We start from the raw sequence: 24542 nt of genomic DNA, 5'->3' as shown, positions 1-24542 counted from the left end.
ATAAAGGAGGAGGGTTGGAATTGTGACATTAAAAAAAACAAGAATCGACAGAAGAAAGTTAATTTGTAGTTCTAAACATATTTAGGGTGTTTTTTACTCACTTTTTGTCTCTCCCACAACGTTATTCCTCTCTCCTACAGCGTCCATCACAATTACATGCCTATGGCCAATTATGCAAATTAGGCGATGACGTCAATTAGCGACTTCTAGCGACTTTTAGGACAGCCAATAGCTACTTTCCTTATTGAGGAGTTGGCAACACTGCAATACAGTGCAGTGTTCGATTTGGCTGCTGGGGGTTAAGGAAGCCCGCAGCTCCGCTAAAACTATTGACAACTATGTGCCGTTTTACTAAATAAATTACTAAATAAATGGTATAACTATTTGGTTTTAATATAATCAGCACTTGAAATGCATAGTCAGAACTACACATCATCAGAGTTATACAGCAAATAACTGCACGCTTTTCATGATTAGTAAACATCAATTAATCATGTATTTTCTGACATTTGAGGGTAGCCTATCCATCTGGCATGTAGCTAGCAACATGTGTCATTTAGCTTGCTTCGTCAGAGATTTGGCTTTTGGAAAAAACTTGACATCGGCAAGTCCTCGTCCTGGTAAAGTTGTCAGTCGGACTACTGTCATCACCACCGTAGATGGCAAGGAAATCAAACAAACTTTGAATATAGTCATCTAGTTTATCCCCGTAAAGTTAGCTTGTTAACTAGCCATATTGACGTTATTTGTTATTAGCTAGCTAGCCAATTTGTGGTCCATGAATCAATGTAGACTCACCTGCGTACCGGCAGTCTCCACAAGATAGAGTGGACCACGAACTCTGAGGGCCCATGCGCCTGTCATCGATGTCTATTTTTATTTATTTAATAAATACATTTGACAGTAACCCTCCAAAAAGTAATTCATAAATCTTTTAAATTGACATATGTCCTAAGAAGCTACGTGTTTGTTTTTTGGGCTTCAGAAATGTGACTGAAAAAGTGCCTCAGACCATGAAAAATAACAAATTTAACTGATTGAAAGTATGAGGGGATATATGTAAACAAATGCCGTGGCTACGAGGCTACGACGGCGCCAGTGCAATGAGTGGTGCTTACTCAGGTGTTCAAAAGCGCATATCAGACCGAGAGCCTAATACTTCTTAGGTAGTTCTTGTGAGTTTTTGCTTCGAAAACGATCACTCCGCAGAAGCAAGTTGCAGGGATGGTAAAAACAGCTTGGTTGCCATATTATCATCAGGGAAACTGGGCAGAAGGGAGTGGTGCTTTAAATGCAGCAGTTCTGTAACATCTTTAATTGCGCCTCGCATTCTCCTTAATTGCCAGCATCAACACAAAACGGAAAGAGATTAACTGGATAGGAAGCTCTGGGGACAGGTCGTCTGGATACTGGACAGCCAATAAATTGGCAGATGCAAACAGAGTATCATCTTTAGCAGACAACAGTTCTTGAGGGCTTGCGATTTCGTCTTCATACTGGTGAACTGATGTTTGAGTTGTGTGGTTGCAATATCAACAGTCCCTTATCTCATCTCTGGTGTATCTTGGCATGTATCATTCAAGACTAATTTTAAATTGTGTGCAGCACAATGGACATATAATACACAATGTCTCTGGAAATACTGTCTGGGTTGGCAATACTCAGTATGGAAAACAGTCGGATTCGGGGGCCAAACACCGACCTTGCGGGGGGGTCCAGAGAAACTGTGTTAAGCTAGTGTGTCGCCTATCACGTCTGTCAGCAGCATTCGTGATTAAACACTCTTAAAAACAACGTTGAAAAGGGATAATGTTAGCTAACTTCGCACGGTAGGCCTAGTGAAAAAAGTACATTAGGTCTACTTACCACTATGTGCTGTACAAAGTTTCTACTGGTCCGGTAGCTTGCAAAGTAAACATTATCAGCTAACAGTATATCGGCAAATGCGCCATCGAATGCTCTGCACCTTATTGTGACGTCTTATTGATAACGACCTACAGGATTTCTATGGTTGGGCCATTGAGGTTTCTGCTTTATGATGCATTTACAGTTGAAGTCGGAAGTTTACATACACCTTAGCCAAATATATTTAAACTCAGTTTTTCACAATTCCTGACATTTAATCTGAGTAAACATTCCCTCTCTTAGGTCAGTTAGGATCACCACTTTATTTTAAGAATGTGAAATGGCAGAATAATAGTAGAGAGAATTATTTATTTCATCTTTTATTTCTTTCATCACTTTTCCAGTGGGTCAGAAGTTTACAAACACTCAATTAGTATTTGGTAGCACTGCCTTTAAATTGTTTAACTTGGGTCAAACGTTTCGGGTAGCCTTCCACAAGCTTCCCACTGTAAGTTGGGTGAATTTTGTCCCATTCCTAAAGACAGAGCTGGTGTAACTGAGTCAGGTTTGTAGGCCTCCTTGCTCGCACACGCTTTTTCAGTTCTGCCCAAACATTTTCTATAGGATTAAAGTCAGGGCTTTGTGATGGCCACTCCAATACCTTGACTCTGTTGTCCTTAAGCCATTTTGCCACAACTTTGGAAGTATGCTTGAGATCATTGTCCATTTGGAAGACCCATTTGCGACCAAGCTTTAACTTCCTGAATGATGTCTTGAGATGTTGCTTCAAATTATCCACATCATTTTCCTACCTCATGATGCCATCTATTTTGTGATGTGCACCAGTCCCTCCTGCAGCAAAGCACCCCCACAACATGATGCTGCCACCCCCGTGCTTCACGGTTGGGATGGTGTTATTCGGCTTGCAAGCATCCCCCTTTTTCCTCCAAACATAACAATGGTCATTATGGCCAAACAGTTCTATTTTTGTTTCAGACCAGAGGACATTTCTCCAAAAAGTACAATCTTTGTCCCCATGTGCAGTTGCAAACCATAGTCTGGCTTTTTTATGCCGGTTTTGGAGCGGTGGCTTCTTCCTTGTTGAACGGCCTTTCAGGTTATGTCAATATAGGACTCGTTTCACTCTGGATATAGATACTTTTGTACCTGTTTCCGCCAGCATCTTCACAAGGTCCTTTGCTGTAGTTCTGGGATTGCGTCTCCTTCCTGAGCAGTATGACGGCTGCGTGGTCCCATGGTGTTTATACTTGCGTACTATTGTTCATATAGATGAATGTGGTACCTTCAGGCATTTGGAAATTGCTCACAAGAATGAACCAGACTTGTGGAGGTCCACCATTTTTTTCTGAGGTCTTGGCTGATTTATTTTGATTTTCCCATGTCAAGCAAAGAGGCACTGAGTTTGAAGGTAGGCCTTGAAATACATCCACAGGTACACCTCCAATTGACTCAAATGATGTCAATTAGCCTATCAGAAGCTTCTAAAGCCATGACATCATTTTCTGGAATTTTCCACGCTGTTTAAAGGCACAGTCAACTTAGTGTTTGTAAACTTCTGACCCACTGGAATTGTCATACATTGAATTATAAGTGAAATAATCTGTCTGTAAACAATTGTTGGAAAAATTACTTGTGTCATGCACAAAGTACATGTCCTAACCGACTTGCCAAAACTATAGTTTGTTAACAGGAAATTTGTGGAGTGGTTGAAAAATGAGTTTTAATGACTCCATCCTAAGTGTATGTAAACTTCCGACTTCGACTGTACGCGACACTACCACATTCTATGGCAGCCATGTTGGCGACCCATTAACATTACATGGGGAATGGCATGTCACTAGAATGGGCATTATGATGCATTTACATGACACTACAACATCCTATGGCAGCCAGGCTAGCTACATTTACATTACATGGGCAATATTTAAGCAAAGCTATGTGGCTGACTGTCTAGAATTAGAACAATATTCCGAATTCTAAAAGTTGGCCCAACTCTCTTAAATATATGGCTCTGGTTTCAACTAATAGTCGGTGGAGATGTACTGTACCTGGGGAAGACTAGTAGTTATAATGGGGTCGTTATAATGGAGTAGGTATAGTGAGTGTTTGGCAAAGTTATAGTGATTATGAGCCAGTTCTATCTATTAGTAGTTGTAGACCTACCTGGTAAAGGGAAGTTTAGGAGTGGACCACTGCAGCACTGCTACCAAAGGAACCTCCAGACCCTTAAGCAGAGAGCAAAACACATTCACATTCCTCAAATGATTTCATGCTCCACAAGGACATTCATGACAGATTTCTCATGCATATGTTTAATCTAAAACAGATGAAATAATCCCACACTAAGTATGATATCATATTAATATTAGGAAGTAGAAGCACAAGCATTTCGCTACACTCGCATTAACATCTGCTAACCATGTGTATGTGACAAATAAAATTTGATTAGATTTTTAGATATATTTTTTTTATTACTTGAAATGTATCTCACTGCCTTTTACATCACAAACTAGGACCATTTATTTGATATTACACATTGTCCTTGTTTTTCCCCCTCTCTCTCTCTGTCCCTCTCTCCTCTCTCTATACCCCCCCTCTCTCTCCCCATTCCTCCCTCTCTCCTCTCACCTCGTTGCTCTCTTCCTCCGGCTGGTCCCTGAGCTGCAGCTGAAACAGGAAGTTCTGCTCCTCCAGGGCAGAGAGCATGCTGGGAAGGTGAGAGGAGCTACTGTTCATCCTGTGGAACGACGCCATTCCAACCTCTGCTGATTGGTGGCTGCAGACAGGAAGTAAATGATGGCATCGCCATGGTTACAAAAGTTATGTACTTTTTACATTCTGATCAAGGTTCATAAAAAATAAACAACCTTATGGGACATTCAGACACTCATTATATCTTTATGCAACATTTTAGAACAAAATATACAATATGATTCAACACTTATAAACAGCGTCCCTGAAAAGCACCTTGTTCGGCAGACACTGATGCTTTTTTACCCTTAACTGCAAAAGTTGGTATTAGTAGTAGTGTAATCTGATCCTAGATCTGTGGTTAAGGGAGTGTACTAGACATTGTCCACCAGGAGGACAAAGCCATCAGGCACTAATCTACAGTCAGTTTCTGTTTCTATTTCACCCCTAATGGTTAAGTTTAGTAATGGGGGTGGTCCCAAAATCCTATAACCTAGATCTGTACTTACCAGACATTGTCCACCAGAAGCACAGAGCCATCAGGCATCATGGGGAGGTAGGACGCGTTGAAGTTAGGAATGATTCTCACATCCCTCACACAGACCTCCTCCTGAGAACTGGAGTTTAATACTGGGGGGGAGAGAGTGTGAGAGGGAAGGGAGTTAGAAAAGGGATAGAGGGGGAGGGGGGAAATGGGGGGAAGGAGAGATAGAGAGAAACGGAGACAGGAACGCATAAGAGAGGAAGAAGTTTAGGTGATGTCATAATACTATTGTCAAAAACAATATTCACTTCCACTTCAGAGGAAGGCCCAAAAAATTGCCAAAGACTCCAGTCACCCAAGTCATAGACTGTTCTCTTTGCTACCACACAGGAAGCGGTACTGGAGCGCCAAGTCTAGGTCCAAAAGGCTCCGTAACAGCTTCTACACCCAAGCTATAAGACTGCTGAACAATTAATCAAATGGACACCTGGACTATTTACATTGACCCCCTTTGTTTTTACACTGCTGCTACTCACTGTTTATCCTTTTATCATCTATGCATAGTCACTTTTCCCCTACCTACATGTACAAATGACCTCGACTAACCTGTACCCCTGCACATTTACTTAGTACCGGGCCCCTGTATATAGCCTTGTTATTGTTACATAATTCTACTGTTACTTTTTATTTTTACTTTATTTTATTTAGTAAATATTTTCTCAATTCTGTTTCTTGAACTGCATGGTTGGTTAAGGACTTGTAAGTAAGCATTTCACAGTAAGGTCTACAACTGTTGTATTCGGTACATGTGACAAATAACATTTGATTGGATTTGATTTGATATGGGTACCATTCATACACAGTACATACCTGTACATGGTATTTAGCTATATACACAATAGGGTTGGGCGGTATCCAGATTTTCATATCGTCATATTGTTTCTGTACCATACTAGGGTATACTGTATTACCGGAAGTGCACACAGGGGGCGCTATAATTATACATTTTTAACGCACAAAACTATTTAGGCAACAGTGATCTTGATCCAGGAGGGGATTGAATGCAACCAAGAAGTTTGATCTTGACATCTAGCCACTTAGCTAGCAAGTTAGCTGTATCCCTGAGCTGGATATCATTTATAGTTATACTTAAAGGTGCAATATGCAGAAATCTCTCAGCCATTCCCTGGTTGCTTAAATTCTAATAGTTAAACTTGAGAACGGGAAGCATAGAAACAACGAACATAGAACAGATTTACAGCTTCTTAGACTTGCTTTCAATGAGAATGACATATCTAGACCTCCCATTTCGATGTGAATTTGGCCAGGTTGTCCAAAAAGTCACATATTGCAGCTTTAACTTAATAGTTATAAGCAGTGGCGTAGGCCGTCGGTATTTCAAAATAACCCGGTATATGGCATAAACGGTATATTGCCCAAGCTTAATACACAACCCTCACTAATGTAATCCACATCCCATAAAGACAATACACAAAACTGTAAACTTCAGGGTAATTTCAAAGGGTGCTCTACTACACATACTGTAAATATAAATCCACATATGTGAGCCAATATCCTGTACAGCATGTACACGTAAGAGCTACTACCTATATAAACTATTGAGCTATTGTGTAACACTGCGATAACACGGTGATAACACTGTTGTCGGTGTAGTTAATTACTTGGGACATGTTTCCTAACCATCTATTAGGAAACATGATTATTTGTAATACTTTTCTCTCCCTTTGCCCTTTGAACATTGGGTGGAGCTCTGCTATTGTCCAGGGCCTGTATTTCACAAAGCGTCTCTGAGTATGAGTGTTTATCAAGGATCAGGTCCTCCCATTTATGGATTTAATATCTAAAAGACGCTTTGTTAACATGGGATCATGATCGCTAGCTGGGGACTTTGCTTTTGAATGGGCCCAACCTAACTATGAACCTGCAGTATTACTGGGTCAGACTCGGTACCACCAGAGAGTCAGTGATTATCCTGGTGGTTGATTCATTAAATACAATGAATTAATAGGATTTTACACATGAGAGGGTTGTTATTGATCTTAGCCCTGGGCTGAGGACTAGGACACAGTTCAGTGGCTCTCTGTGGCTAAACCCCTTTCTTCAAAAGCGAAAGCGCTTCCTTAAACCAGCTCAGCCTTGTTTCAATCTTAACTTTGTTCACCAGGAGCCAGGAGCTCTTGGCTCTGCTTCAGAGGAGTTATCGGACTCATATATTCTTAGCCCCTACCCTCACAGTCACAGGCTACAGCGAGGGCCTAAAGCTTTTTCTTATCAGGTGGTCAGAAAAAACTCCTGGTCATAAGCATTTGTGGTTAAGTATAGAATAGGTTATACTCAAACAATAACGCATATTGTTGGATTATAGTGAACAACACACAGCTAAGGGGAGTTATTTGGCATGATGCAAAGTGGAGTATAAATAAATAAACCACACTATGGCCCAAGTTTAACAGAGTTAGCCCCCCTCTGCTCCCTACCTTTGAGAACGGTCAGGTGCAACAATGTTAGTATTCTCCCATCACAATATAGCAGTGTGTAAAGGTATTACACTTTAATTAAAAAAAGGTTCTACCTAGTACCTAAAAGTGTTCTTCGGCTGTCCCCCTAAAATAACCCTTTGAAGAAACCTTTTTGGTCCCAGGTAGAACCCTTTTGGGTTCCATTTAGAACCGTTTCCAAAAATGGTTCTACCTGGAACCACAAAGGGATCTCCTATGGGGACAGCCAAGAACCCTTTTGTAGTCTTTCCCCACCTTTGAGGATGGTCAGGTGCTTCCCGGAGACAGTCGTCTGTTGACATTTCACAGTTGGTGGAGGAAGAACACTCAACGTGGTGCTGACTGGACGGGGGATGGGGATGGGGACGGGGGGAGAAAAAGAGGGAGAAAAATAGAGAGGGTCACTTTTAATACACTTTACACTGAATGTATATTGCAGTTGTTCATCCTCGTGAATTGCGTTGTTTTACTTAATATTGAAAATGTACTTTAAATGGGTAGGCCTATACTCATTTGGTAGGCCTTACAGTGAATTGAGATAATGTTTTACAATCTAAGATAATCATTATCCTTCTCAGTCACAACCCAGAGGGAGCCACTGGAGAGTGAAGGACCCTGACCCTGGGCTTTGAAGGTATTAAGGTCTTGTCTGAAGGTGTGTGTGGGGCTCCTCAGCTGTAGGATCGTGAGGTAACCATGTTCCCTGATCTCTGCCTTTTCCTCCTCCTGCTTCCACACGGTCACTATGACCTGACATAGACAGGAAACAAGAGGTTACAACAAGGTTATGAACATGCATAGAGGTTATAACAAGGTTATGAACGTGAATAGTGTCACTACAATCTGACATAGACGGGAATAGAGAGGTTATGACAAGGTTATAAACATGCATAGAGAGGCTATGACAAGGTTATGGACATGCATAGGGTATAGTCACTACAATCTGAGACAAAACAGAGTGGGGGAGGAAATGGAGATATGATGGGAACACAGATAGAGAGATGAGTAGAGAAAAAGACAATGACACTGTCTGTCCTGTTTTCGGTCTGTCTGTCTGTCTGTCTGTCTGTCTGTCTGTCTGTCTGTCTCTCTCTCTCTCTGTCTCACTCGCTCACTCATATACAGACACACACACTGCATGACTTCTCACCTTGACCTTGAGTGTGTTGACGGGGAGTTTGTCCAATGAGACGGTCAGAGGGAATATGACCTCCTCGTTCAATACCACTGGCTCGTCCATGGGTGACTAGGAGAGAGGAAGAGACAGAAATACTCTATTACAAACAATGAGAAAGCAAGAGGGAGAGAGGGGGGGGGGAGAGAGTGTGTGTGAGAGAGAGTTAGAGTGAGAGAAAGAGAAAGAAAGAAAGAAAGAAAGAGAGAGAGAGAGAGACAGAGACAGAGACAGAGAGCGACAGAGACAGAGACAGAGAGAGAATATTATGTAAACAATGGAGGAGGGGGATGTAGGAACAAATAAAGTTTGTATTCTATATTTGCACTATATATTATCGATACAGATGTCACTCCACCTGCTAGTACACTATTATTATGGTCAAATGTAATAGAAGAAGAGGGATCTGTCTTTCACAGAGGATATGACAAATAGGAATGTGTGCAAAAAATACTCATTCATTCTCTCTATTTGTCCCTTGCTTACTATTGACTTTCATAGTGGGTGGTTGTTACCCTCGATTGCCAACACCTCAAGGTTAAGTTAATTTGTTTGCCTATGTGGTTGATTTGGCATGTATGTCTGAATTCTCTGCCAAAGTAGTCTGAAAATAATTAGTAGGTTATTGCTGTCTGTCCTGCGAGGCTTGATAACAGGCAAGTGTGAGCAAATACTCCTTACACAAGCTCTCTCTCCCTCTCTCTTAATGTCAAGGTTGGACGAAACGAAAGAAGTGTTGGTTGGTTAAGACTAAAGAAAGTTTGAGGCGTCTATTTGAATGTCATCACAGTGACTGTAGCTAGAACCAACCTGTGCTCCTTGCCACAATAACAAGCTGTCTGTCAGACAGACCTGGGTTCAAATACTACTTGAAATCTTTCGTATACTTTGACTGTTTTGAGCGTTTGGTTTAGTCTGCCTGGAGTGCCAGGTGGGCGGGCTTTACATTTTTGGAACTGTTCTATTGGTTCCATTGCAACAGGCATGCTCAATCAAGCACAAAGTAGGTTATTTGAAATTATTCCAAAAAGTATTTGAACCCAGTTCTACTGTCAAACAGTATTTTGGCTTGTTCCAACTGTCATAGGTCAGTGCTTACAGGAAGTTAAAAAAAAAGGTCTGGTTGACTGTTGTGGTTTACATGTGTACTTCTGCTGCACGAGCGTTTCGCTTACATGCTCAGGAAATGTCAGCACTTCCTATTTTACACAGCAGGTGTACACGTAGCCTATTATAACACTCAATACGATATTAGCTAGTTGTTATGTGTATAGTCCAATCATTGTGCCATTGTTCCGTCCAATTATGACTACAGTCATTCATAATTTCATATTACCTGAACCGGTGCGCGCCGATACTGCCGTCCATCACGCCCCGTATTATTGTGTATGAGAAGCGGCTTGCATTCTCTGAAACCTCGGTTCCTTGACTCCCTTCTCGCTGTGTGGACTGTTCCCGCAACAAAGTCAACGTCGTCGGGATCCTCGTCTACACAGTCGTCGCTGTAGCTTCTCTGGAACTCGTGGGGGTGAAGTTGGGAGCGATGTCGGCTCTCTCCGGGGCAGACACTTGCTACAGCGGAGAGGGACCCTACCAGCTCCTTCCAAGCCCGGGTACCGCTGTCACCTGACCCGCTTCCCTTTGTCCCGCTCGAGCCCGACGCTCCATCTCTGGACCGCAGGACCAGCAAGAACTGTACCGTTTCGCCGAGGTAGAGGTGACTGCGCCGGGGGAGAGTTCGGTATTTTGACGGGTCGGACAGGTCCGTGATGGGAACCGCAGGGAAATACATAAAATACTCACATTGCGATTCCATCATTAGAACCATGGCTAGCTAGATTATGTATCCTGTTGATAGCTTGCTATACAATCACACAAGCTAATACTATTCAAAACCCACTCGGGGGTTAATATTCTTAGTGTATGACCAGCATCGATAGTTGGCCTATTTTTACAAATATCTCTATAATAATAAACATTTAAAATCCAATTCACTGTGTCCATCATCAGTCGGTGAACCTGCGACTGACGCTTTCACTGTGCAGCATAGCTGTGCAGTGCACTACAGTACAACCAGTCGACCACAGAGAAAAAGAGCTGAATTTTAAAACTAGGCAGGAGTATTCAACTGCTGATAAGTGGAATTAACAGAGGCCCAGATATCAAGCCTTTCTCTCACCATTTAGGTAGACCCAAATAATCTCCCAATACATTTGAAATTGTTTTTCACCCTACATGTTGTAGCTAAATAGTTAATGTATTATTAAAAACTGTGAGCTTGTTTGACAATGAAGGAAATAACACTTGATCTTGTCAATTGAAAATCCCGTTAATCCCATTGTAAAACCTGATAATGTGATCAATTTGCAACAAAGGCTAGAGAGATTTGCTATTTCTATTTCAATCTTAAATAGATAAGCACCTCAAAGCCACACTAGGATCACAGACAAAAGCTTTGGTCAGGAAATATTTGCTTTTATTTCATACAATTGAAGAAAAAAAATGATGAATGAATGCACGCAGATTTGTACCAAGGTCTAAAACCAAGTATAAACAACGTCAAGTAAGAAAAAAGATAGTGATACAATAAATATGTCTTTCTGAAATATTACCTTTGATGTCTGCAAAATGTATGCTCTCAAGTATGGTAGAATAGTCCCAATTTAAATGAGAATAGAATTCCTATCAATCCAGTACATTATGTTTAAAAAAAAATAAAAAAAATGCAGGTTTAGAGAAGTACTTCTGTATTCCCTCGGTTTACCTTAGGAAATATTTCCTTGGTTTACCCATACAAATGTATTAAATCATAATGATATCAATTCAATCAATAATACTCAATGGTGGAGGGACAGTGTATTTAAGTTACATTTCAATGTTTCAAGACCATATTCCACTTTCAATAATGATGCCCATTGAATGTTTTTTTGAATGGCAGTGAGAAGACTTTGAAAAAAGAGAAAAGAAGATTCCATGATTCCAGGTGAGTATGCTTCAACTCGACATGAGACAAGAACTCTTTATTTCAGTAGTGTACAGTACCATTAATTCTCAAACAGACATAACATGGTTCCCCTCAAGTCAATAGTGGAGAGTATTGTAATACAGAAAAGTATTATTATCACAGTACCATAGCAATCCGCCCAAGCGAGAAATAAGCCTTCAGACTAGCCTGTGAGGCAGCTCAGCCTCCAAGGATGATGTTTAACCTACTCAATCCAGAGTTGGTTAAACATCAGTCTGGCAGGCAGAGCTGCCTCCAAATCTACTTGAAAGTAGTAATCCCATCACTTCTATTTGTAACATGTTTTGAGCAACAAAATGAAACTTTCTTATAATATTGTCAGTATATAAATTTGTGCACTGGGGCATACCACTGCTTTTTATGTGCATTGTGTATGTGTGTTTGTTTGTGTGTGTGTGCAGTGGTGTAAAGTACTTAAGTAAAAATACTTTAAAGTACAACTTTTTTTATACCTTTCTATACTTTTACTTCACTACATTCCTAAAGTAAATAATGTACTTTTGACTCCATACATTTTCCCCGACACCCAAAAGTAATCATTACATTTTTAATGTTTAGCAGGACAGGAAAATGGTCCAATTCACACACTTATCAAGAGAACCTACCTGGTCATCTCTACTGGCTCTGATCTGGGGGACTCACTAAACACAAATTCTTAGTTTGTAAATTATGTCTGAGTGTTGGAGTGTACCCCTGGATATCCACAAATTTAAAAAACAGGAAATGTGTTTAATGTCAAATTGTGTATACTTTTACTTTTGATACTTAAGTATATTACGTACAGTACCCGCCAAAGGTTTGGACACACCTACTCATTCAAGGGTTTTTCTTAATTTAATTTTTTTTTCTCTACATTGTAGAATAACAGTGAAGACATCAAAACTATGAAATAACACATATGAAATCATGTAGTAACCAAAAAAGTGTTAAACAAATCAAAATATATTTTATATTCTAGATCCTTCAAAGTAGCCACCCTTTGCCTTGATGACGACATTGCACATTCTTGGCATTCTCTCAACCAGCTTCACCTGGAATTCTTTTCCAAGAGTCTTGAAGGAGTTCCCACATATGCTGAACACTATTTGGCTGCATTTCCTTCACTCTGTGGTCCAACTTATCAATTGGGTTGAGGTCGGGTGATTGTGGAGGCCAGGTCATCTGATGCAGCACTCCATCACTCTCCTTCTTGGTCAAATAGCCCTTACACAGCCTGAAGGTGTGCTTTGGGTCATTGTCCTGTTGAAAAACAATTTATAGTCCCACTAAGCGCAAACCAGATTGGATGGCGTATCGCTGCAGAATGCTGTGGTAGCCATGCTGGTTAAGTGTGGCTTGAATTCTAAATAAATCACAGACAGTGTCATCAGCAAAGCATGCCCACACCATCACACCTCCTCCTCCAGGCTTCACGGTGGGAACCACACATGCAGAGATCATCCGTTCACCTACTCTACGTCTCACAAAGACACGGCGGTTGGAACCAAAAATATCGAATTTTGACTCACCAGACCAAAGGACAGATTTACACGGGTTTAATGTCCATTGCTTGTGTTTCTTGGCCCAAGCAAGTCTCTTATTATTATTGGTGTCCTTTAGTACTGGTTTCTTTGCAGCAATTCGACCATGAAGGCCTGATTCACGCAGTCTCTTCTGAACAGTTGATGTTGAGATGTGTCTGTTACTTGAACTCTGTGAAGCATTTATTTGGGCTGCAATCTGAGGTGCAGTTAACTCTAATGAACTTACCCTCCGCAGCAGAAGTAACCCTTCATGTCTTAAAGTAATGATGGACTGTCGTTTCTCTTTGCTTATTTGAGCTGTTCTTGCCATAATATGGACTTGGTCGTTTTATCATGACTCAGGAAAAGGCACAGATGCAGACAGTTCGAATAATGGATGTTTATTATATAAACAGGGGACAGGCACAGGACTGGTCAAGGGCAGGCAGGGGTTGGTAGTCCAGGGCAGAGTTCTCAAGGTACAGAGTGGCAGGCTCAGGGTCGGGGGCAGGCAGAGGTCAGTAATCCAGTGGCAAAATGTACATAACTGCATGCAGGCTCAGGGCAGGCAAAATGATCAAAAACCAGGAGAACTAGAAAACGGGCTCAAGGAAACAGCCTGCTGTTCTGAAAAACACGCCGGTAGGCTTGACGAGACAAGACAAACTGGCAACAGACAAACAGAGAACACAAGTATAAATGCACAGGGGATAATGGGGAAGATGTGCGACACCTGGAGGGGGGTGGAGACAAGCCCAAAGACAGGTGAAACAGAGCAGGGTGTGACACTTTTACCAGGTGAAGCTGGTTGAGAGAATGCAGAGTGTGCAAAGCTTTAATCAAGGCAAAGGGTGGCTGCTTTGAAAAACCTCAAATATAAAATATTTTTTGATTTGTTTAACACTTTTTTGATTACTACATGATTCCATATGTGTTATTTCATAGTTGATGTCTTCACTATTATTCTACAATGTAGAAAATAGTAAAAACAAAGAAAAACCCTTGAATGAGTAGGTGTGTCCAAAATTTTGACTGGTACTGTATATTTTAGCAATTACATTTACTTTTGATACCTAAGTATTATTAAAACCAAATACTTTTAGACTTTTAGTCAAGTAGTATTTTATTGGGTGACTTTCACTTTTACTTGAGTCATTTTCAATTAAGGTTTCTTTACTTTTATTCAAGTATGACAACTGGGTACTTTTTCCACCACTGTGTGTGTGTGTGTGTGTGTGTGTGTGTGTGTGTGTGTCTGTGTGTGTGGTTGCATTCCTGCCATTCTTTTAATGCATAAATACTTCATAAACTTGTAGTAACTTGGGTCAAGTACTATAAATGTTTTGTGTTTTTGTATTAATGTGTAATATTGTTAATACTATAATAATTGGGATAATCAACATAAGTAAATGGTGTATCAATGTGTGTATGTTTCTGTTAGCTCTTGAATGTTTTGAAAACAAAAAATGAACAAACAGTGCATTCCAGTCCAAACTTTTTACACTATTTACCTTAAAATAATAAATACAATATATACAACAATATTTTTTTTAAAGTAACGATAAATACAGCAAGCTATCGTTTTTAAAGCCCTTTTCCGAAATGTACTGTTTTCTAAGGCAAGAAATAGCTGTTTTATTAGTGTTTGTTTGTTTGTGAAATGGTTGTAGTTCCTGGATGATACATTGAATTGAGTTTGTAATGGATTTTGTAACATGTTAAAAATGATTACATGTTCTTGAACAATCAACATCATTCAACGTTTTCTTTTTCTGTTAAAACCTCCATCTCTGTGACTCTTGATCAAGACATTCAAAAACTACAAAAAAGAAACAAACATGGAGGCAGCAAAATGGGCCCTAGGTTTATACACCCGCCATAACTGTAGTTCATAAGGATGTAAAACATAGAAAAGGCAGATAGATAGACACAGTGAAAGAGATCGCAGTTGTTTTAACTTCCACATTCTATGCACGTTTTGAATCTAACAGTTCAAATACATTTTAAAACATATTTCAGTTATTCCCTGGGCATGAAAACAGAAAACGTATTGAAACGGAAATTTGTGTTTTCATTGGACAAGTTCTGGCAGTGCCTCCTCCATTTCAAGACAATTTCTTCAGTTTTCTACTGAACATGTGCCTATTTTGATCATACATGTTGTTAGCCATATTGTTTAAAAGATTACTTAAACATTTCCAGACAGTCACAGATTCTCTACAAAAATCACAGCTTGTTCTGCCAAAGACATTTGTACCTTTGTGTACACGTTTTATACTGATTATTACGTGCTAGTAAGATATTTAATCAATATTGACATCCTGGTACTCAGAGGCTTCAGTGGCATTGTTATTGCCTGGTCCCAGATCAATTTGTGCTGTACAGCCAACTGCTATGTTTGTGAGTGACGATCATAGGACTGGCTAGATAGCAGAGACAGATCTGGGCCCGTATTTATCTAGTCTCAGAGTAGGAGTGCTGATCTAGGATCAGGACCTCCCTGTCCACAATGATCTGATTAAGTATGATCTAAATGATACAATTCTTTGAGACGCTTGATACATATGGCCCGGACTACCATTCATTTCCACACAAGCAGATGACGTAACTTTATATGCGCCCCATGGTCACCTGACACCACTTGCGCTGCCTGGCTGGCTGAGCCACTGAGACCTATGAGAGGGCCTTTCAATGAGCTTCCATGACTCACACTTAAGCTGTCAAGCATGACGGAGTACAGTGTGTGCGTGCGAGCGCAAGTATCTGTGTGTTAAATGTACTGTATATGTACAGTGCCTTGCAAAAGTATTCATCCCCCTTGGCGTTTTTCCTATTTTGTTGCATTACAAGCTGTAATTTAAATCGATTTTTATTTGGATTTCATGTAATGGACATAAACAAAATAGTCCAAATTGGTGAAGTGAAATGAAAAAAGTGACTTGTTTCAAAAAATGTACGGAAAAGTAGTGCGTGCATATGTATTCACCGCCTGTCACGGCTGTCGTAAGAATGGGACCAAGGCGCAGCGGATGTTGAGTTCCACATATTTAATTCAAAGAGAAACTTAAACAAAACAAAATATATCAAATAAACGAACAACTAAACGTGACTACGTGCTGCACATGCACAAACACAAAACAATATCCCACAAACACAGGTGGGAAAAATAGCTACTTAAATATGATCCTCAATTAGAGACAACGATTACCAGCTGCCTCTAATTGGGAATCATACAAAATACCAACATAGAAAATATAAACTAGAACACAACATAGAAATTATAAACTAGAATATCCCCTAGTCACGCCCTGACCTACTACACCATAGAGAAACAAGGGCTCTCTATGGTCAGGGCGTGACAGTATCCCCTTAAAGGCGCGGACTCCGGCCGCAAAACCTGAAACAAAATGGGGGGGTTGGGGGGGTGACTAGTGTCGGTGGCGGCTCCGGGTCGAAGCCCCCCCCCCCCCAGACCGGACCATGGCGCCGGGCTTAACGCCGTGCCTGTACTGGGCAGCGGTGCAGAGGAGGGCTCCGGCCCTGGAGCTGGGCTGGTCGCTGTGCCTGGACACCAGCGCTGAGGAAGGCTCCGGCCATGGAGCTGGGCTGGCCGCCGTGCCTGGACTGGGCATCGGCGCAGAAGAAGGCTCCGGCCATGGAGCTGGACTGGCTGCCGTGCCTAGACTGGATACCGGTGCTGAGGAAGGCTCCGACCATGGAGCTGGACACCGTACCCGGACTGGGCACCGGCGCAGAGGAAAGCTCCTGCCCTGGAGCTGGACACCGTGCCTGGACTGGGCACCGGTGCAGAGGAAGGTTCCTTCCCTAGGGCAGAACTGAACACCATGCCTGGACTGGGCATCGGCACAGAGGAAGAATCGTGCCATGGAGCGGGACTGGACGCCGTGCCTGGACTAGGCACCGGCGCAGAGGAAGGCTCCTGCCATGGAGCGGGACTGGATGCCGTGCCTGGACTGGGCACCGGCGCAGAGGAAGGCTCCTGCCCTGGAGCTGGACTGGACGCCATTCCTCGCAGGAGGTTCCGGACCGTGGACCGTAGCAGGAGGTTCCGGACCGTGGACCGTCGCAGGAGGTTCCGGACCGAGGACCGTCGCAGGAGGTTCCGGACCGTCGCAGGAGGTTCCGGACTGTGAACCGTCGCCGGAAGCTCTGGACTGGGGACCGTCGCCGGAAGCCCTGGACTGGGGACCGTCGCCGGAAGCTCTGGACTGGGGACCGTCGCCGGAAGCTCTGGACTGTGAATGCGCACTGGAGGCCTAGTGCGTGAAGCCAGTACAGGTGGCACCGAACTGATGACACGCACTTCCGGGCGAGTGCTGGGAGAAGGCACAGAATGTACAGACTGGGGAGGCGCACTGGAGTCCAGATGTGTGGAGCCGGTACAGGTTTCACCAGACTGCTAACCGGATCCTCTGGTCGAATGTTGAGCAGAACACACATGCACAACATCTCTCTCCTTTCTCTCTCTCCCAAATTCTCCATCGCCTCCCTGACGGTCGCTGGCTCTTCAGGGAGAGTGCGGGGAGCTGGCATAGGACGTACCGGACTGGGGACACGCACTTCAGGATGAGTGTGCTGCAGCATTCTCATCGCTACCACCTCTCTGCGGAATCTTCCATCGAATTCCTCCTCCTCCCTCCCACACAGTCTCTGGCACTCTCCACTGCTCGACCGCCAGCTCCATGTGCCACCCCTCAAAAGAATCTTGGGGTTTCTTTGGCAGCGGACTGAGGACACGCTCCTCATGGCGAGTGCGAGGAACTGGCACAGGACATACCGGGCTGAGGAGGCGCACTGGAGATCTGGTGAGTGGAGCCGTCACATATGGCACTGGACTGATGACCCGCTCTTCAGCACGCTTGCACTGCCGCATACTCCTAGCCAACTCCATTCTCCGCTATCCTTCCTCACAATGTTCCATCGACTCCCATGCGGGCTCTGGCACTCTCCTTGGGTCGACTGATCACTTCTCTGTCGCCTACTCCATGTGCTCTGGCTCTTCCCGCTGCTCATCCAAGCTCAAATCTTGGGGTTGTCCTTGGGCTTTCTGTGGACGTGAACCCTGGCGTCGTCGCTGTCCTCCATTATTACCTTCCGTCTGCCGCCAAGGAAGGGTCTCGCATCCACCCATCACTTCTTCCCATGTCCAAAACTCCTTTACCTCGTGGATACGCTGCTTGGCCCTCTTTTGGTAGGATATTGTGTCACGGCTGTCGTAAGAACGGGACCAAGGCACATCGGATGTTGAGTTCCACATATTTAATTCAAAGAGAAACTTAAACAAAACAAAATATATCAAATAAACGAACAACTAAACGTGACTACGTGGTGCACATGCACAAACACAAAACAATATCCCACAAACACAGGTGGGAAAAATAGCTACTTAAATATGATCCCCAATTAGAGACAACGATTACCAGTTGCCTCTAATTGGGAATCATACAAAACACCAACATAGAAAATATTAACTAGAACACAACATAGAAATGATAAACTAGAGTAACCCCTAGTCACGCCCTGACCTACTCACCAGAAAAACAAGGGCTCTCTATGGTCAGGGCGTGACACCCCCTTTGTTATGAAGCCCCTAAATAAGGTCTGGTGCAACCAATTACTTTCAAATGTCACATAATTCGTTAAATAAAGTCCACCTGTGTGCAATCTAGGTGTCATATGAGCTCAGTATATATACACCTGTTCTGTCTGCAACACCACTAAGCAAGGGGCACCACCAAGCAAGCGGCAACATGAAGACCAAGGAGCTCTTCAAACAGTTCAGGGACAAAGTTGTGGAGAAGTACAGATCAGGGTTGGGTTATAAAAAAATATCAGAAACTTTGAAGATCCCACGGAGCACCATTAAATCAATTATTAAAAAATTGAAAGAATATGGCACCACAACAAACCTGCCAAGAGAGGGCCGCTCTCAAAAACTCACAGACCAGGCAAGGAGGGCATTAATCAGACAGGCAACAAAGAGACCAAAGATAACTCTGAAGGAGCTGCAAAGCTCCACAGTGGAGATTGGAGTATCTGTCCATAGGACTACTTTAAGGCATACACCAGAGAACTGGGCTTTACGGAAGAGTGGCCAGAAAAAAGCTATTGCTTAAAGAAAGAAATAAGTAAACACGTTTGGTGTTCGCTAAAAGGCATGTGGGAGACTCCCCAAACATATGGAAGAAGGATCTCTGGTCAGATGAGACTAAAATTGAGCTACTGGGTTGACCATCAAGGAAAACGCTATGTCTGGCGCAAACCCAACACCTCTCATCACCCCGAGAACATCATCCCCACAGTGAAGCATGGTGGTGGTAGCATCATGCTCTGGGGATGTTTTTCATTGGCAAGGACTGGGAAACGGGTCAGAATTAAAGGAATAATGGATGGCGCTAAATACAGGGAAATTCTTGAGGAATACCTGTTTCAGTCTTCCATAGATTTGAGACTGGGACGGAGGTTCACCTACCAGCAGGACAATGACCCAAAGCATACTGCTGAAGCAACACTCAGGTGGTTTAAGGGGAAACATTTAAATGTCTTGGAATGGCCTAGTCAAAGCCCAGACCTCAATCCAATTGAGAATCTGTGATATGACTTAAAGATTGCTGTACACCAGCGGAACCCATCTAACTTGAAGGAGCTGGAGCAGTTTAGCCTTGAAGAATGGGCAAAAATCCCAGTGGCTAGATGTGCCAAGCTTAAGGAGACATACCCCAAGAGACTTGCATCTGTAATTGCTGCAAAAGGTGGCTCTCTCTAAAGTATTGACTTTGGGGGGGGGGGTGAATAGTTATGCACGCTCAACTTAAAAAAAAGATGTTTGTCTTATTTCTTGTTTGTTTCACACCAAAAAATATTTTGCATCTTCAAAGTGGTAGGCAGGTTGTGTAAATCAAATGATACAAACCCCCCAAAAATCTATTTTAATTACAGGTTCTAAGGCAACAAAATAGGAAAAATGCCAAGGGGGGTGAATATTTTCACAAGCCACTGTATGTACACACGTGATGTACAGTATATGTATATAGCCAGAACAAACATATTTTCACAATTCCACTAATATCATCAAAATCAATAAATCATAGCATGTTTTTGGGCTAATTTAATTGCTTTTACCTGAAAATAATGTTAAAAGTACCATTTATATTCCTAAAACATACATTGAAAATTATACTGTTGTTGCTTCCTGTTGTCATGGCTTTTTGATTCATGGCCGAACTGGTTTTAGAAGCCCAAATTTATAATCAATATGTTGAAATACGTTGTGATATTTTGAAGACAAATACATAAACGTTAATCTCTACATATGTGTCACACTTGTGTTCAGATGACTGCTAAATTAAATACCTTATGAACTGCACACAGACCAACATTTACCAATCTGTCACTCAAGACTGGAATTGATGAGCTTGTTTTACTGTACTCAATATCAAGCGCAAATGAATCGCTCACATCGATATTGTATTGAAATCAATGGAAGTGGGACAACAACCGCGGCGACATGTACTGTCTGCGCTTTTCTAACAGACAAACCTCAATGAACATGGTTATACTACATATATGTCGATAGATGGCAACTTTTGGCAGCCATTTATCAACTTTATTGATAAAGTTTATTTCGGTAGATGGCCATTGGCCAATAAGGAAAAGGAAACAGCATTATTTGGACTGGACAATTTCAGTGAATCATTTGAATAATAGCTTAACCCTCAAATCCACAAATTAATGTGAGGCCACTGGTCCAGTGTATATACGGGTCCACACTTTTCAGTGTTAAATTAGCACACTGCTTAGTGTACAGCCTTATTTCCATATTTCCCAGAGTGCCTTGCCTTTTGAGTGAATTGTAGTTTTAGCACCTATAACTGTATTTTGTATTTTGTGACAGAGACATGGTTGTTGCATTCATCCATTTAGTGAGATCCTAAGCGAATATGTTAACATTAAAATTGTATTATTTAACACAATGCAACAAGTTTTTAATAAGGCCTTATTTTGAGGGCCTTGTTTTACCAATACAGTGGCCTGAAACTCATGGTTTTCAGGCTTGCAAGTCACATTATGATGATGGCTTGCAAAGTGATGAGTAATTTCTATGGGAATCCAGACAGACTGGTATAGGCAACATTTTAAATTCTTATTCACCTGCAACCTGCATTGAGAATGACTGCTGGGTTGGGAAGACTAAGATATCAGAAATATGACAATGATGGACGTCGTTTTAGTTGAACAATGGTTATTAACACCAACACTGGGGTTCATTTACACCAAATAGTGTTAATTTAACACCTGAATCAACACTAGAAATGTTACACTGAAAAATCAACACGAGGTAACACTGGCCCATTTGCTGTGTGGCTCGCATTTAACACCCGCATTGAGTCAGGGAATTACTGTGTATCCAATATTACTATATCTATTGAAAGCCACACTAAAAGGTTCAAAGTCAGACATGCTAGCTATCCATTCAACCACAGTGCTTCAGTTCAGATACAGTACATTAATGCTGTACACTTCGGTCCTTATCAAAGTTTTCGCTCCTAACTCCCATCTTGGAGACATCACAGTTAAGCCTATTCCGAGACACACTGCTCTCCAGTGCTGGCTTCGTATCAGTGAAGGCCGGCGTCGCTTTAAATTGGAGGACAGGCTCATTGTAATAGCTGGAATGGAATGAATAGAACAGTATCGTGTGTTTGATACTGATGCTTTCGTTGCATTCCAGCCATTATGAGCCGTCCTCCCCTCATCCGCATCCACTGCTTCATGTGGACTACGTTTTCTACACCGGACACACTGCGTTCAAAATTATGAATTCCATTCCTATTCTCAGTCAGAACATGCAACTTACATCAGGTGGGAATCATTCCTCTCCCAGTATGTGGCTATGGCTGGCTGCCTGGCTGCTGTCATATCATATATGCCGTCTGTGTTAGCGTTCAAGAAAGGTAATAGCCTAGTTATTTTTCAAAAAACTAAAACTGACTGGCTGAGTTCTTGATCGTGCAGGAGACTGTGTTGAACGTAGCAGTTGGACCACCAAATGTGACTTTCTTTCTCGATCAGAGAAGCAGAATTTTTGAACGACATCTGGCCCACTGAATGCAATGCAATTCCATTTCAAGTCCTATTAAAACACATCCACAGCAACCATAAAGTCAGTATGAACACGAAATAGAGTCATAACCAGTCCTAAGTTCAGCCAGAAGAAAGAGAATGTACAGTAAAGTAGAGGTGGGTTGGGGGGAGAATGGGAATGGGTATTTCCAACAAGTCTCTTGAGTACTTTAGTAATAGAAATACTCAACGAGTGCTTGAGTAAGAGTAAACAGGCTCAGTCAGCGTTAGTCTTATTCATTCTCTCAAGGCAGTGAATTCTGGATGGAAAACTATTTTATCTTCCCTTTCCCTCCTCCTCGTAGCAATGTCTGGTTATTATTATTATTATTACTACGAGATAGCCGACTCCTGTCCTCCCCCGTCCCCCCTCCTACTCCTCCTCCTTCCCCCACCCCCAGCTCTCCTGTCCTGAGTTGGGAAGAAGGGTCTTTCCTCACGTAGGCTCCCCCAGCGGGGATAGCCGGGGCCTGGGCTTGGGCAGCCTGGGGAGCAGCCCTGGGGAACTGCCTGGCATCCAGCAGGTCCTTATACTGGATCTCTGGCCTGATCATCCTCAGACAGGACTGATGAGTAGCGTTGTCCAGCCCAGGCTGGAGCTCATATCCCAGGATCTTCACCAAGCCGCTCTGGAAGGGCCTGATGGTCTTGTCGCGGATGCGGCTGGCCTCCACAGGTCTCCCGCCGTCCCTCAGGCAGGCCCGGGCCAGCACATCCCGGCGGGTACGGAGAAGAGCGACCTCCTGGTCCATCCTGGTTCTCCCGAAGCGTTCCACCTCGTTCCAGAAGGAGCGGTTGAAGGCCTGGTAGAGGTGCCAGTCCAGGGCGTTCCACTCGCGGAGCTTTAGACGTTGGTCGTCTGTTAGAGCCAGAGCGGGGGGCTGCGCAACTGCAGCTTTACCCACCCAGGAGCTGCCTCCGCTGGGCTTCTGCTGGCGGGCGTTGAGACTGAAGGAGACGATGGCGTCCAGCGGCCAGCAGAGGGCGTGGCGCAGCAGGACCTGTATTCATAAAGCGTAGGTAAGAGAGTGCTGATCTGGGATCAGGTACACCTTGTCCATTAAATCTTATTCACTGTATCGAAAAGGCAAAACATATCCTAGGTCAGCACATTCATAGAGCTTCCCAGAGTAAGAGTGCTGATCTTGAATCAGGTAATCTTATTCACTAAGGCAAAATGTATCCTAGACCAACAATCCTAGGCTGAAACGCTTGATACATATGGCCCCAGGACCTGTATTCATAAAGCGTAGGAAAAAGAGTGCTGATCTAGGATCAGGTCCACCTTATCCGTGAATGTAATATTATCTGCTGTATCTAAATGGAAAAACTGAACCCAGGGCCTGTATATATAAAGGGTCTCAGAGCAAGAGCTAGGGTTATAGATGTGTCACTGCAACCATAAAGGTCCTAAATTATGTCACCATTGCCATTGATTCTAAGCAATGTTGTGCTGCTATTTTTATTGACTTGGCCAAAGCTTTTGATACGGTAGACCATTCCATTCTTGTCGGCGGGCTAAGGAGTATGTGTCTTTGAGGGGTCTTTGTACTGGTTTGCTAACTACCTCTCTCAAAGAGTGCAGTGTATAAAGTCAGAACATATGCTGTCTCAGCCACTGCCTGTCACCAAGGGAATACCCCAAGGCTCGATCCTAGGCCCCACGCTCTTCAACAACATAGCTCAGGCAGTAGGAAGCTCTCTCATCCATTTATATACAGATGATACAGTCTAATACTCAGCTGGCGCCTCCCCGGATTTTGTGTTAAACCCTCTACAACAAAGCTGTCCAACAAGCTTTCTCTGCCTTTAACCTTGTTCTGAACACCGCCAAAACAAAGGTCATGTGGTTTGGTAAGAAGAATGCTCCTCTCCCCACAGGTGTGATTACTACCTCTGAGGGTTTAGAGCTTGAGGTAGTCACCTCATACAAGTACTTGGGAGTATGGCTAGATGGTACACTGTCCTTCTCTCAGCACATATCAAAGCTGCAGGCTAAGGTTAAATCTAGACTTGGTTTCCTCTATCGTAATCGCTCCTCTTTCACCCCAGCTGCCAAACTAACCCTGATTCAGATGACCATCCTACCCATGTTAGATTACGGAGATGGAATTTATAGATCAGCAGGTAAGGGTGC

At 42.8% G+C, this 24542-nt stretch overlaps 2 protein-coding genes across 3 annotated transcripts in view; both read right to left on the bottom strand.

Moving 5' to 3' along the window:
* Positions 1–10786, bottom strand: part of trappc14 (trafficking protein particle complex subunit 14) — a 28737-nt gene extending 17951 nt beyond the window's left edge. The window contains exons 1-7 of the mRNA XM_055938463.1: positions 10071–10786; positions 8711–8806; positions 8181–8310; positions 7816–7902; positions 5067–5187; positions 4495–4642; positions 4030–4091 (exon numbers count right to left, since the gene is read on the bottom strand). Coding sequence (XP_055794438.1) covers positions 4030–4091; positions 4495–4642; positions 5067–5187; positions 7816–7902; positions 8181–8310; positions 8711–8806; positions 10071–10562 — 1136 coding nt within the window. The 5' untranslated portion in view covers positions 10563–10786. The remainder of the gene's footprint in view (positions 1–4029; positions 4092–4494; positions 4643–5066; positions 5188–7815; positions 7903–8180; positions 8311–8710; positions 8807–10070) is intronic.
* Positions 10787–13646: 2860 nt separating this feature from the next.
* The window catches only part of LOC129865575 (galactose-3-O-sulfotransferase 2-like), a 61748-nt gene continuing 50852 nt past the window's right edge, over positions 13647–24542 (bottom strand). For both annotated transcript variants that reach the window (XM_055938462.1, XM_055938461.1), the window contains exon 7: positions 13647–23406. In XM_055938462.1, the coding sequence (XP_055794437.1) occupies positions 22678–23406 (729 nt within the window). In that variant the 3' untranslated portion in view covers positions 13647–22677. The remainder of the gene's footprint in view (positions 23407–24542) is intronic.

This window comes from Salvelinus fontinalis, chromosome 11 (genome assembly GCF_029448725.1).
Source record: "Salvelinus fontinalis isolate EN_2023a chromosome 11, ASM2944872v1, whole genome shotgun sequence".
Classification (NCBI taxonomy): Eukaryota; Metazoa; Chordata; class Actinopteri; order Salmoniformes; family Salmonidae; genus Salvelinus; species Salvelinus fontinalis.
The sequence above is the reverse complement of the archived record's forward strand: the minus strand, read 5'-3'. Positions and strand labels throughout refer to the sequence as shown.